This window comes from Macrotis lagotis, chromosome 4 (assembly GCF_037893015.1).
Source record: "Macrotis lagotis isolate mMagLag1 chromosome 4, bilby.v1.9.chrom.fasta, whole genome shotgun sequence".
Lineage (NCBI taxonomy): Eukaryota > Metazoa > Chordata > Mammalia > Peramelemorphia > Peramelidae > Macrotis > Macrotis lagotis.
Window position 1 is genome coordinate 152758108 of NC_133661.1, and position 10945 is coordinate 152769052.

The 10945-nt window shown below is 45.1% G+C and overlaps 1 protein-coding gene across 3 annotated transcripts in view; it reads left to right on the forward strand.

Annotated features, from left to right (window-relative positions):
* Positions 1–10443, forward strand: part of PLEKHO2 (pleckstrin homology domain containing O2) — a 40009-nt gene extending 29566 nt beyond the window's left edge. For 2 of the 3 annotated variants that reach the window (XM_074234396.1, XM_074234397.1), the window contains exon 6: positions 4557–10442. In XM_074234396.1, the coding sequence (XP_074090497.1) occupies positions 4557–5774 (1218 nt within the window). In that variant the 3' untranslated portion in view covers positions 5775–10442. Of the gene's footprint in view, positions 1–4556 lie in introns of all 3 variants that reach the window. The other variant, XM_074234395.1, reaches the window with a different exon arrangement.
* Positions 10444–10945: the final 502 nt, after the last annotated feature.

Sequence of the window (10945 nt, forward strand, 5' to 3'; positions counted from 1 at the left end):
TAGGTAGAGGCATGCTCAAACATTGAGCCAGAAATATAAAAGACTTGCTTAGCTCAGTTTGGCTGGAGTTTTGGAGTTTATATACATCTGGGAGAGTAGGAAGGCAAGGTATTTGGGGGGACAGATTGTGGAGAGTCTCGAATGTCAAACTAGGAATTAGGGACCCTGTTTAGGAAATAGGGAGTCATTAGAATTATTGTTTTGTTTTGCTTTCAAGTAGGGTAATGTTCATTATCAGATTTGTACTTCCTGGACATAAATATGATGGTGGCTTGGAGGGTACATTAAAAAGAAGAAAGACTGGATAAATAATAAGACCAATGAGGAAAATAGGCTTTTAGTCCATGAGTGAGGAAATATCAGGAAGAGCTAGAATTAGGGCAGTGGTACAGAGACTATAAAGGAAGGAAGGTGGATATAGATGAGGGAAGTTAAAAAGGAAAAGCTTGAATGAGCTTGGTGTTTGACTGAATTTGGAGATTGAGAAAGAGGGAAGGATCTGAAGTTTTGAGCCTGGGTGACCAGTATGATGATGATGTCATTAAAATATATGGGGGAAGGAGGGAGAAGATGGAGAGTTCCCTCTTAAATTTAATGAAGATAATGTCTTGAATAATTCATTTGCTATGGAGTGGGAGGGAAACATTCAAGGGAAGATAGCCATGAGTAGTAGAAATGCAGGTCAGAAGCTAGATTTTGGCTGGCAGAGTAGAGTTTGGCATTCTTTGTGTAGAGGGGATTGGTGGATCAGTGAGCATGTATGAGATAACCAGGGAGAGAAGAACAGAGAGCTGAGATCAGAACCTGGGGGAGGAATATACGATTCTGGAGAATGAGAGGAGGGAGAGGAGCTGGTGAGATGGTCATAGAAGTAGGAAGAGAACTAAGCAATCAACCTGTTTTTATTAAATGCCTGTTATGTGCTACACACTAGTGATGGACAAAAATGAAAGCCCCTATCGTCAAGGATCCTACATTCTATCATATTTTAGACACACACACACACACACACTCACTCACACCCCTGCTCGCCCATACACATGATTGAAGATCATATAGAGATAGAATATATATATAATATATACATATATACACATACACATACATTTATATTATATTGAATTAAAGCAAGGTATTGGAGGCAGAGGGGAAAAAATCACTACCAGCTAGGGGAACCAGGAAAATCTAAATGAAGAAGGTGGTACTTTAGCTGAGTTTTTAAGAGAATCAAGAATTTTTTTTTTTAGCATGGCAGTGGGGTTAAGTGACTTTCCCAAGGTCACATGGCTAAATAATTATTAAGTGTCTGAGGCCTGAATTGAATTCAGATCCTCCTGACTCCAGGGCCTGTGCTCTATCCTCTACACCTCCTAAGCTGTCTCAGAATCTAAGAATTTTGAGAGACAGAACTAAGAAGGAATTACATTGTATGGGAGAGAGCCAGGGTCTTGTGAGAAGGATAGTAAGAAGATAAGTTTACCTGTACTATAGAATGTGTGAAGGAGAGTCATCATGTATAATAAGGCCAGAAAGGAAGAAGATTGTTCAAGGTGTTAAATATCAAATAAAGGAGCCTGTACAGGAGGAGATAGGAAACCACAGAAATTTTGTGACCAGGGACAGATCTGAGCTATGGAAAATCACTTTGGTAACTAGGTGAAGGATGGTCTGGAGAAGGGAAGAGACTTGAAGAGAGAGAGATAAACAAGGAAGCCATTTCAATACTGGAACAATGTCCCCATGTCCCAAAATCTAAGAAAAGAAAATTTTAAGAGGGATGAGCTTGGCAAGCTATGTCAAAAACAGCAACAAGTCAGAGGATAGGGAGAAAAGCTATTAGATTTGATAATTTGGATATCATGGATGACCTTTGAGAGAGTAGTTTTGAGGGCACCTAGGTAGTTCGGTGGTTAGAGCACCTGAAGTCAGATATGGTCTCAGATACTTACTAGATATTAAACTGGGTAAGTCATTTAACCCCAACTCCCAGTACAAATAGAATAGCCTTCGAGATCAAGGCAAGAGGCAAGAAGAAAGAAAGAGGTAGGTTGTAGATCTCAGTGTCTTTATGGCAGTGCAGTTGGGGAGAATCTTTGGGGTCCTAGTGGTTAAGTTGTATAGTATACAAGACCCTGAAAGAATCTCTCAGGAAAGATTAGTATCCTGGGTACAGAAGTGGGATCCCTGCTTTTCAGAGCCTCCCTAAGACTTCCCAAAGATCAGTGAGAGCCTGGACAAGCTTAAGGAGCAAGTCATATCCCAGTTTCACAGAACCCTCAAGACAGATGGGGAGGTGGGAAGAAAAGAGGGACTTTTTGGTATATTTATTATGCAACTGTTTTCTTTCCTTCTGAAAATAAACTGTGGTTTGGGGGCTGACCCTTACTTAACCTTTGAATGTCTCCTGTATTTGTGATTCCCTCAGGGGGAATGTTCCTCTGGATAATAGGTCTGAGGTCTCACTGGATTAGAATTTCTTGGGAATAATTGTGTGAATTCACAGAGCCAAGGGCACCTCAGAGAAGGGTCTCTGGGGAAACTACTGAGCTGCTCTGTTTTTTTCTTCCTCTAAATAAGACCCTAATTCATAACAACTTCCTGCCTATGACAGACAGCCCCTGGTTTCTTCTCAGACCCTTGTGAAACCTGGGAGAGGAAAGGGGAATCTCTCTTTCCCTTTATTACTTCCATCAAATACAGTTCATTTCCTCTAAAAGATCAGACCTGAATCTGTAATCTGTTAAGAAAAGGACTTGGGAGGGGAATGGTGGTGAGAAAATACATCTGAATTTTGCTACTGATCAGTTATAGAGCAGGTCCTTTCAGTACTCTGTGTTCCAATTTCTCCCCATGTGGAATGGAATAATTAGACATAGGGTGGTTGGAGCAGGAGCTCTAGACAGAGCTCAGATGGAATTGCAGAGGCCATTTACTGACCCAGTAGCCCCTCCCCAACACTCTGAACTGAAGCGGGATGGGAATAGGGGAGGGGTAAAAAAAAATTTACATGAGGAAGAAAGGGACACTGGATAAGAGTAAGGCTGAATGGGAAGCAGGGTCAGCACTTGGTTAGTGCATGTCTTGGAAAATAGGCCTTTATTGAATAACTTAGGGAGTTCCCACTTTTCCCACCTAATGATATTTATGAAGCTCATGAGATCATGAATAGCCAGCCTCAAGGAAGATAGAAAATTTCTTTCATAGAATTTTAGAACTGGTAGGAACTTTATTGATCTTATCAAAACTTCTCATTTTACATATAAGGAAACTGAGTCCCAGAGAGAAGTGATTTGTTTCAAGTCAAACAGTTTATTAGTGAAAGAGCTAGGACTAGGACCCAGGTATCTTGAGGTCTAAACTAGTGTTCTTTTCTCTTAAAATTTGCACAAGTTTTTCCTACTAAGCATCTTCTTACTCTAGGGCCCAGGTATCTGACTGACTTGTGCCTGTGTATATTTTCCTTGATTTTTCACACAACTCACTGGGCTTGAGAGTGGTTCATTGGCCTTGTTCAAAATTCTTACTCACTAGAGGAACATTACTGTCCATGATGTCCTGGGAATAGTTTTTTCTCTCTAAGATGGTGGTGCTATGAAGCTGATGTGGGAAAAGGCATCCCAGTTTGGTGGGGAGAAGCTACAATTTCATGGATCCTGCTCAGTCTCATTCTCTCTTCTTCCCATGATTTTAACCCTCCCCACCCCCCACCCCCACAAGAACAGATTAAATCTACAATATATAGACTAAGTTACATGCATGTGAGCCCTCAGAAGAAATCAAGTCATAGCTCTGAAGTGAAGAAGACAGTCATAGAGACATAGAACATTGGCAGAAACCTTAGATCACTTCTAGTCAAAAACGAGGCCCGGAGAGGTTCAATAACCTGCCACATCCACATAATTGGTCAGGCTTGGTGGCCCATGCCTGCAACCTTATTATTTGGGAAGACTGAGGTTGATGAATCCTTGAATTTGGGAGTTCTAAGCTGAACCTGATTAGGCATCTGAGCCAATATAGTGGTCCTTGGGAACAGGTGCCCACAGGTAGCCCAAGGAAGGACAAACTGACCCAGGTCAGAAATGGAGCTTGTCAAAACTTTTGTGTCAATCAGGTCTGTGAGTGGCTGCTACACTTCCAGCTTGATAAGATAAGGAGACTCAGCCTCCCAAAAAAAGTCCTGCAAAACACCAAACAAAAAGGCCCTAGAGCCCAACATCTTTTAACAGATGTGAGACTAGAACCCAGTTCCCCTGCCTCTCAGGTTGGTGTTCTTTTTCCATTTATAATTATTATAAATAATAAACTTCATTTTTCCTTTCTATTCTGGTGCCTCTAGAATGTCATAGAATCCTGTTGTGTGTGTTTATAAAGCCAATAATTGGCAACCCTGACACTCACCTAAAGCAGTTACTTGATCCCCCTGACTCTGGTGTCCTCTGGGGAGGGATGAATGCCATTTGTAAGCTGTCCTCACCACCCTCTGCATTGCTTTCTCCTTGCCCTGAACAAGATTAGTTGTGGAAGATGGCCCTCAATATCTCCTCTTCTCTCCTCAGGTGGCCAATGCTGCATCAGACGGGCTATTGAGGCTGGACCTTGATGTGCCAGACAGTGGGCCCCCCTCTTTCACTTCCAGCAACAACATCAGTGATTCCCCTCCTACAGAGATACCTCGACCACCCATGCCTCCAACCAAGCCCTCCCAGGACCCAGAGAAGCCAAATTTGGAAAATAGTGCTGAAAAACCAGAAGCAGAAGAAAGCACCACAACACCTACATCTGAGAATTCCCAGGACCATCCTGAGCCCCAGGCTATGACAGAAACAACAGATGAGGTCTTAGAAGCCTCCGCCTTGCCTGGGGGTAGTAAGGACAACCTGACTGAGGGAAGCAAGAGCTTAGAAAAGTCTCCTGAGCCACCTCCCAAAGTCTTGTCTGACAAACTGAAAGTAAGCTGGGAAAATCCAAGCCCAGAGTCTCCCACCCCTGTTGGCAAAGAATTAGGTCAGCCCGCTGGTTCAGAGACTGCTTCCAAGGAGGGAGGGAAACCTCCAGCCCCTCCACCAAAGATCCTGTCTGAGAAATTGAAAGCATCTCTGAAGGGAAGTGAGACCACCAGCCAAGACCAATGCCAGGACTCCCAGGCTTCCAAGACTGATCCTGATCCAGATTGTTCCCAAGTTTCAGTGAATGGCATGGCTGACAGTGCCAGTGGGGTCGAGCCTATTCTAGAATCAAGTCTGCAGAGAGCTGTGGAGGATACAGATGCCCAGAAGACACCCCTGAAGGAGGACAAGGGGCAGCTAGCCACTTCAGAGCCTGGCACAGCTTCTTTGGAGGACAAGGGAGCCCAGGAGGGCTCAGAAGCACCTGGGATCCAGGATGGATCCCCTGTCCTGCCACCTCTCCAACCTCGTTGTGCCTCCCTGGGGAACTTGCTGACCGATAGTGACAAGGGTCAGTGCCGGCCCCTGGACAGGCACCGGCTGGTCAAGATAGAAAAGAAGGTGACCTCCGAAAGGGAAAAGACTGAGCAGCTTTTGAGCCAGGTCCTAGGCAAAGAGCTGGAGCACACCCAGGAGGGAAATGGACCCCCTGTCAATGCTGAGGCATTACTCAACCAGGCGGTAGAGCAGCTGAGGCAAGCCACTCAAGTCTTGCAAGAAATTAAAGTTTTAGGAGAACTGAACAAGGAACCATCGACTTCCCTGACAGAGAAGCAGAAAGAAAAGCAGAAGGATCTAATGACTCTATATAGGAGAAGTGCTCCCTAGGGCATGCTTAAGCACTTTTTTTTCCTTCTTTTTTTTCCTCTTTTATTGTCTCCCTCAAAATTTTTATTCATCAATGCTGTTGCTGGGCCAGCAAGACAGTAGTAAGTCTAGACTTGGCCCTACCTCTTGTCCAGCCACTTTCTTAGCAAATGCCCCCCCTCCCCCTTTCCTTTTCTCTTTAATGCTCTCTAGTGAAGTCTTCTCTTCATTGATGTGGCACAGAAAGTTGCCACTGCAAAGGGATGACAGTGTTGGCTGGTAAACCAGCCAGGTTCATGTCCCCATTTTGCAGCCATGCAGGGTCTCTATCTAACCCCAATTAGTTGGTTATACCCGGGATGCCTCAGGGTGCTCAGCCTAAGACACAGGGAAGGGGATCCTTCCAGGGGTGGCCATGAACATCCAGGCTCATCTCTGCTGTGTGGGCTCCAGCTCGAACATCTGTCTTCACCGTCTGGCCATCTGCATGCTCATTTGAAGAAGAAATCAGACTGTGTGGTACATCAATCTGGAGAGGAAAGGAATCTTTGGAAGGGAGGCCAGTTGGCAGAAGAGAACAGTCATAAGCTGTAGCTGTTCTGGAAATTCTGCTCCCCTTTCTCTCAATGTTGTCTGACCATGTCCATGGTCTAGGGTTAGGGGTTTCCCAAGATGGTCTAGGCTGGAGCTGTCGATCAGTAGTATAAGGGAGCTATTAAGTGGCTGGGGCAAGTCATTTAGCCACGATTCACCAGGGATTGATCGCCCCAAGAGACAAGACCAGGACTTGAGATGCATTTCCCTCTGCTCTTATCCTGATGGACAGCAGAGAGAGAGATGAGTCAAGATAGTGTCTGCTACCCACTCAGGGAGAAAAGTCATGGCTACCTTTGATCTTTTTTAATGTCTCAGTATTTGTTGTCATAGTCACTTTGGCTTAGCTTCAGGCCCATTATTAGTCCTATGTCCTGAAGGGGGTTAGGAGAGTGTAAAGAGTTTACGTTCTGGAGTCCAGGTCACATCATTGCATCACTTTGTTGTGTCCTTTGGGGAAAGGGAATTTGGGGGCAACTTCATTTCCAAATTCTTAAGGACTTCCTAGATGAACTATCTACTTATGCTTAGTAAAAGAGTTTGAGTCTTTCTACTTTTTCATTCCTAAAAGTCAAACAGTCAAGTTGAGACTTTTTCCCAGACTGGTAGTGAGTTGCTGCTGCAGAAAAAGGAGGGATAGGAAGGAGGAGCTGGTTGGCCTTAGGGGACCAATGAACTATGAAATTTTGAGCCAACATTGGTTTCCATTATTCTCTTTGGAAGGGCTCTCAAGGGGTCCCCTGGTTTATCCCCTTACTTTTGTGCAGGTTTGTGATTCAGACTATCCAACTTATTAAATTCTTACATTAGTTTCAATTCTGGACACTCAACAAAAGAACTTTTTTTTAAGATTGCAAAATAAACCCAAATCCAGGAGGATCAAATTTTTGTCCTCTTTGAGTTACATTTACATTATGCCATCTGTACTTAGGCTCCTCCCTTCACTTGGATTTGTTAAATAGGCATCAGAGGTGCCAGTCAGGCTGTTTCTTGTAAATGACTACAAACGTTCATTTGAATGATATTAGTTACAGTTGAATTGATGGAACTTATCCTAAGAATGAGTAATTCCTCTCAGCCATACCAGTGGATAACCAGATCAGGTCTGGCAAGTGATTTCTAGTGATTTCCACCAGGGTCAATGTGGATGATCTGGAATAGAGTTGAACCTTTTGGTGACTTGTGTTTGGTCCTCTATCCTCACTTTTCTCCCTCTTAATCACAAACCCACTTTTTCCTGGGACTGGAGACTTGAATGGTTCAGAAGTGCTGGTGAAGTGTCCTACCTTTCTTTTTCTGGCCTCAAAATTGTCTTTCAGGGTTTGTAGGGGAGGGAGGGACAGGATGGTCTAGGGAAGATGTCATAGTCAATTTGCTTTGTATGTCTCCACAGATTATTCAATGTACTGTCTGACAATGTTTGCCTCCCTGGCCTCACTCCCTTCACTAACCAAGGCCAGACTCTGCATTTTTTCAGAAGTTGTTCTTTGTACCAATCAGCTGCTGTCCTAGGAATAACCTGGAGCTTGATATCCCCCAGTGAATGCAGCTGAGAGAATGAACAGTTGCACACCTGTTATAGCCACAGAATGCCTGCTCCGGGGCCTAACCCTTTCTGAAACTTTCATAAAAGACCCCCCTCAAAGTCTATATTACATTCACACATTTTCCTGGCCTTTTTATTTTTTTTTTTATTGCATGAGCACTTTTTGTTTTGTGAAGGATTAAAAAGAGAATGCCATCATGGACCTTCCTAATAATGCAGTCCCTGGCAAGTGTCTTGCCCACAGTAGGTATTTAATATTGGAATTGTGGGCTGTCCTTTGTCCAGCACTGGCATTGCCTGCAGCAAGAAATTAGCAAGATGATGCCTTATTTACTGAAATTTTATCTTGTAACACAAGATGTTGCTGTGAGTAAGCTGGCTTTTCTTCAGGGTGGTGCTGGAGGTATGGGGTTGTGATTGGACTCATTCATAGAATTCTACTTTAGAGAGTGTATGGGGACTTGTCAGCTGACAGTCTTCAGCTCCTTCTAAACTTGGGATATGGACCTTGTTCTCTATAACACTCAGGGCTGAATGGGGATGGGAGATGATGGATCTCCCATTTCTGGAGGTCACTGTAGGGCCTCCATTTAGTGGAAAGTGACAGTAAGTTGGACTTAGAGAGAAAAGGATGAAGGTCTCCAAGAGGGGTGGGACCCTGGAGAAGGCAGCAGGCCCGTATGTCATGGAAATAAAGAGCCAATGGGTTCATGATACGATACAAAGGATCCCCCAAACTGTTTGCCTATGAGGACTTTTCTCCCCACCTCCACTTCTCAAGGGGTGTTGGTTTAAAAAAAACTGAATCATTGGTCTGTCTTGATCTGTTTCGTCCCGTCCCAGTCAGCTTCCTTTTGAGGCCAGTTTGGTATCAGCTCCACATATTGAGTTCCCCGTTTTTATTGAAAAAGATCCTGAAAGGGATGAGGGGACGACAAATGTGAATGGTGGTTGGCTTCACCTGCTTGGCCGGAAGAGAAGGAAGAAGAGAAATAGAATTTAGTATCTTTTGCTTCTAGAGTGCGACATAATTTTTGAGAATTGTCAATAAAACCCTTTTTTAAGTATGTCTCTGCCCTGGAACTGTTTGTTGGTGACAAGACAGTCAACTGGATTGAAAAGGAGGACTGGCGTGCTTAGGACCAAAACCAGAGCCCCTTCCAGACAACTGAACCTTGGGTGTCAGTGCCTTCTTGGTATCTGTTGAAGAGAAGATGGTCTTGCCAGCTCAGGTTCTTGGGATCCAGCCTCGGAGAGTTTCACGAACACTTATTCACTTGAAGTGCTTTACTTTTTCTCTTTCTTCTGAACTTCAGCCAGGGTACCTTTCATTTCAATCCCCCCCCCCCCACCCCCCCTGCAGTTCTTGTTCCATGGTTATCTTTCAGAACCAATGAAGGAGAATTGGAAATTCCTCTCCTCCTATAGGGGAGCTGGTGACCCTAACAAATGACAACATATGAGGACTCCCCTCCCCCCCAGTCATCAACAGGGTTGTACAGAATATCTCTTGGCCATGTTCTTCAAAGGGAAATCACCCCCTTCACACTCTTCTCTCAGGACTCCAGACCCCAGGTCAGCCAGGACCACTCTCAAAATATGATCCACAGGAGTGAGGCAGTGTGATAGTAGGAACCCAAAGCAAAAGACCCTCCTTTCAGTGAATCAGAAGGGAGGTGGCTCTGTTGCCTTACTCTCTGAGCTAGTGTCACTTATGTTTATATTATTCCCCCTGGTTCAGAGTCCCAGTCTATGAAGCCTGATGGTGGGGAGAGCATAGACCTTGTAAGAGGCCTTAAGTGAGAAATGGGTGGCCTAGCTTCTCTAGGTCTCAGTGTATTTATTAACAGGTCAGGAAGAGAACTCTCAAATCTTTTCAAATTCACAGCAGTTGTGGGGTGGTGGTGTAAGTGGTAGGTATCTATCTTTAGGTTAATAGAAGAATACCACATTCAGAAGGAACGTAATTTTCCATTAAAAAATACTGAAAGATAATTTCTCAGAGGTTTTTAATTCCAGATGTTTTACAAAGGGTGAAATTTTTGACTACCCAAGGGGAAACTGGGAGAAAACTCTATGGGCTGAGGAGCAGTATGGGGAGCCTAGTGAGTTGGGGACTTCAGGATGGACTCGGAGCCCCATTTTTCCTAAGCTTTTCACTTCCATGCATTTATTTGGAGCAAAGGGGTAGTCAGTGAAAGCAGGGATGCTACCTTCCTAGCTCCCTGAAACTAAAGCTATCTAAGGTCTGGGTTGGGAGGAGCCAAAGACTGGCCTGGTCGTCTCCACCCACCCCCTTCCTTTCTCTGAGGACCCAGAGAATCTCCCCTCACCCAGCCAGCTCTGTCTTCTGGCCAGCTACAGAGCCGCAAGCACAGGAGGGAATGTTCCCTTATAAGGATAACTACAAAGTCATGATGAAACCATGACCCTGTCCTGCCCCAGCCCCCTCCGGCCCACCCCCAGGCCCTCCTGCCGGCGAGGGGGAAGGGGAAATGAGTGTGTTACAACTACTGCAGCTGACAGATAGCAGGAGCAGCACGGCAGCAGCTGAGGCCCCGCTCACCACAGGAACTTGCACACGAGGCCCCAGCCGCCCCTTTCCTCTTCCTGCGGAGAACAGAGGGCCTGGGAGCAGCCCTCCGAGCCTGGGCTGCCTAGCCAGCTGAGGGGATGGGCTTCCTGACCTTCCAGAGCCAAGAATAACAGGCAGGGAGGGAGGGCCGGCCGCACTTGGGGCTTTCCAAAGGTTCTGGGCCTTGGACGGCACTCTTGGACAGGCGAAGAAAAAGCCGAGAGCCTGACAGGGAGATGCCAGAGCCCTGAATTTGAGGGACCCGATTTCTGAATCAACATCTGACTTGTCTGTCACCCACCCCAAACTGTCAGGCTTCAAGTGGTCCTCCAACCTTTCACACTGAATGCATACACCAGGGCCTTAATAACAAATACTTGCTGAATTGGTGAAATTGCCGTTTGATTTTTTTTTTTAAATTGCCCCTCTAAACTCTCCTATCTAGTGCAGTATCCTTAAAGACCTGGCTTCAAAGGT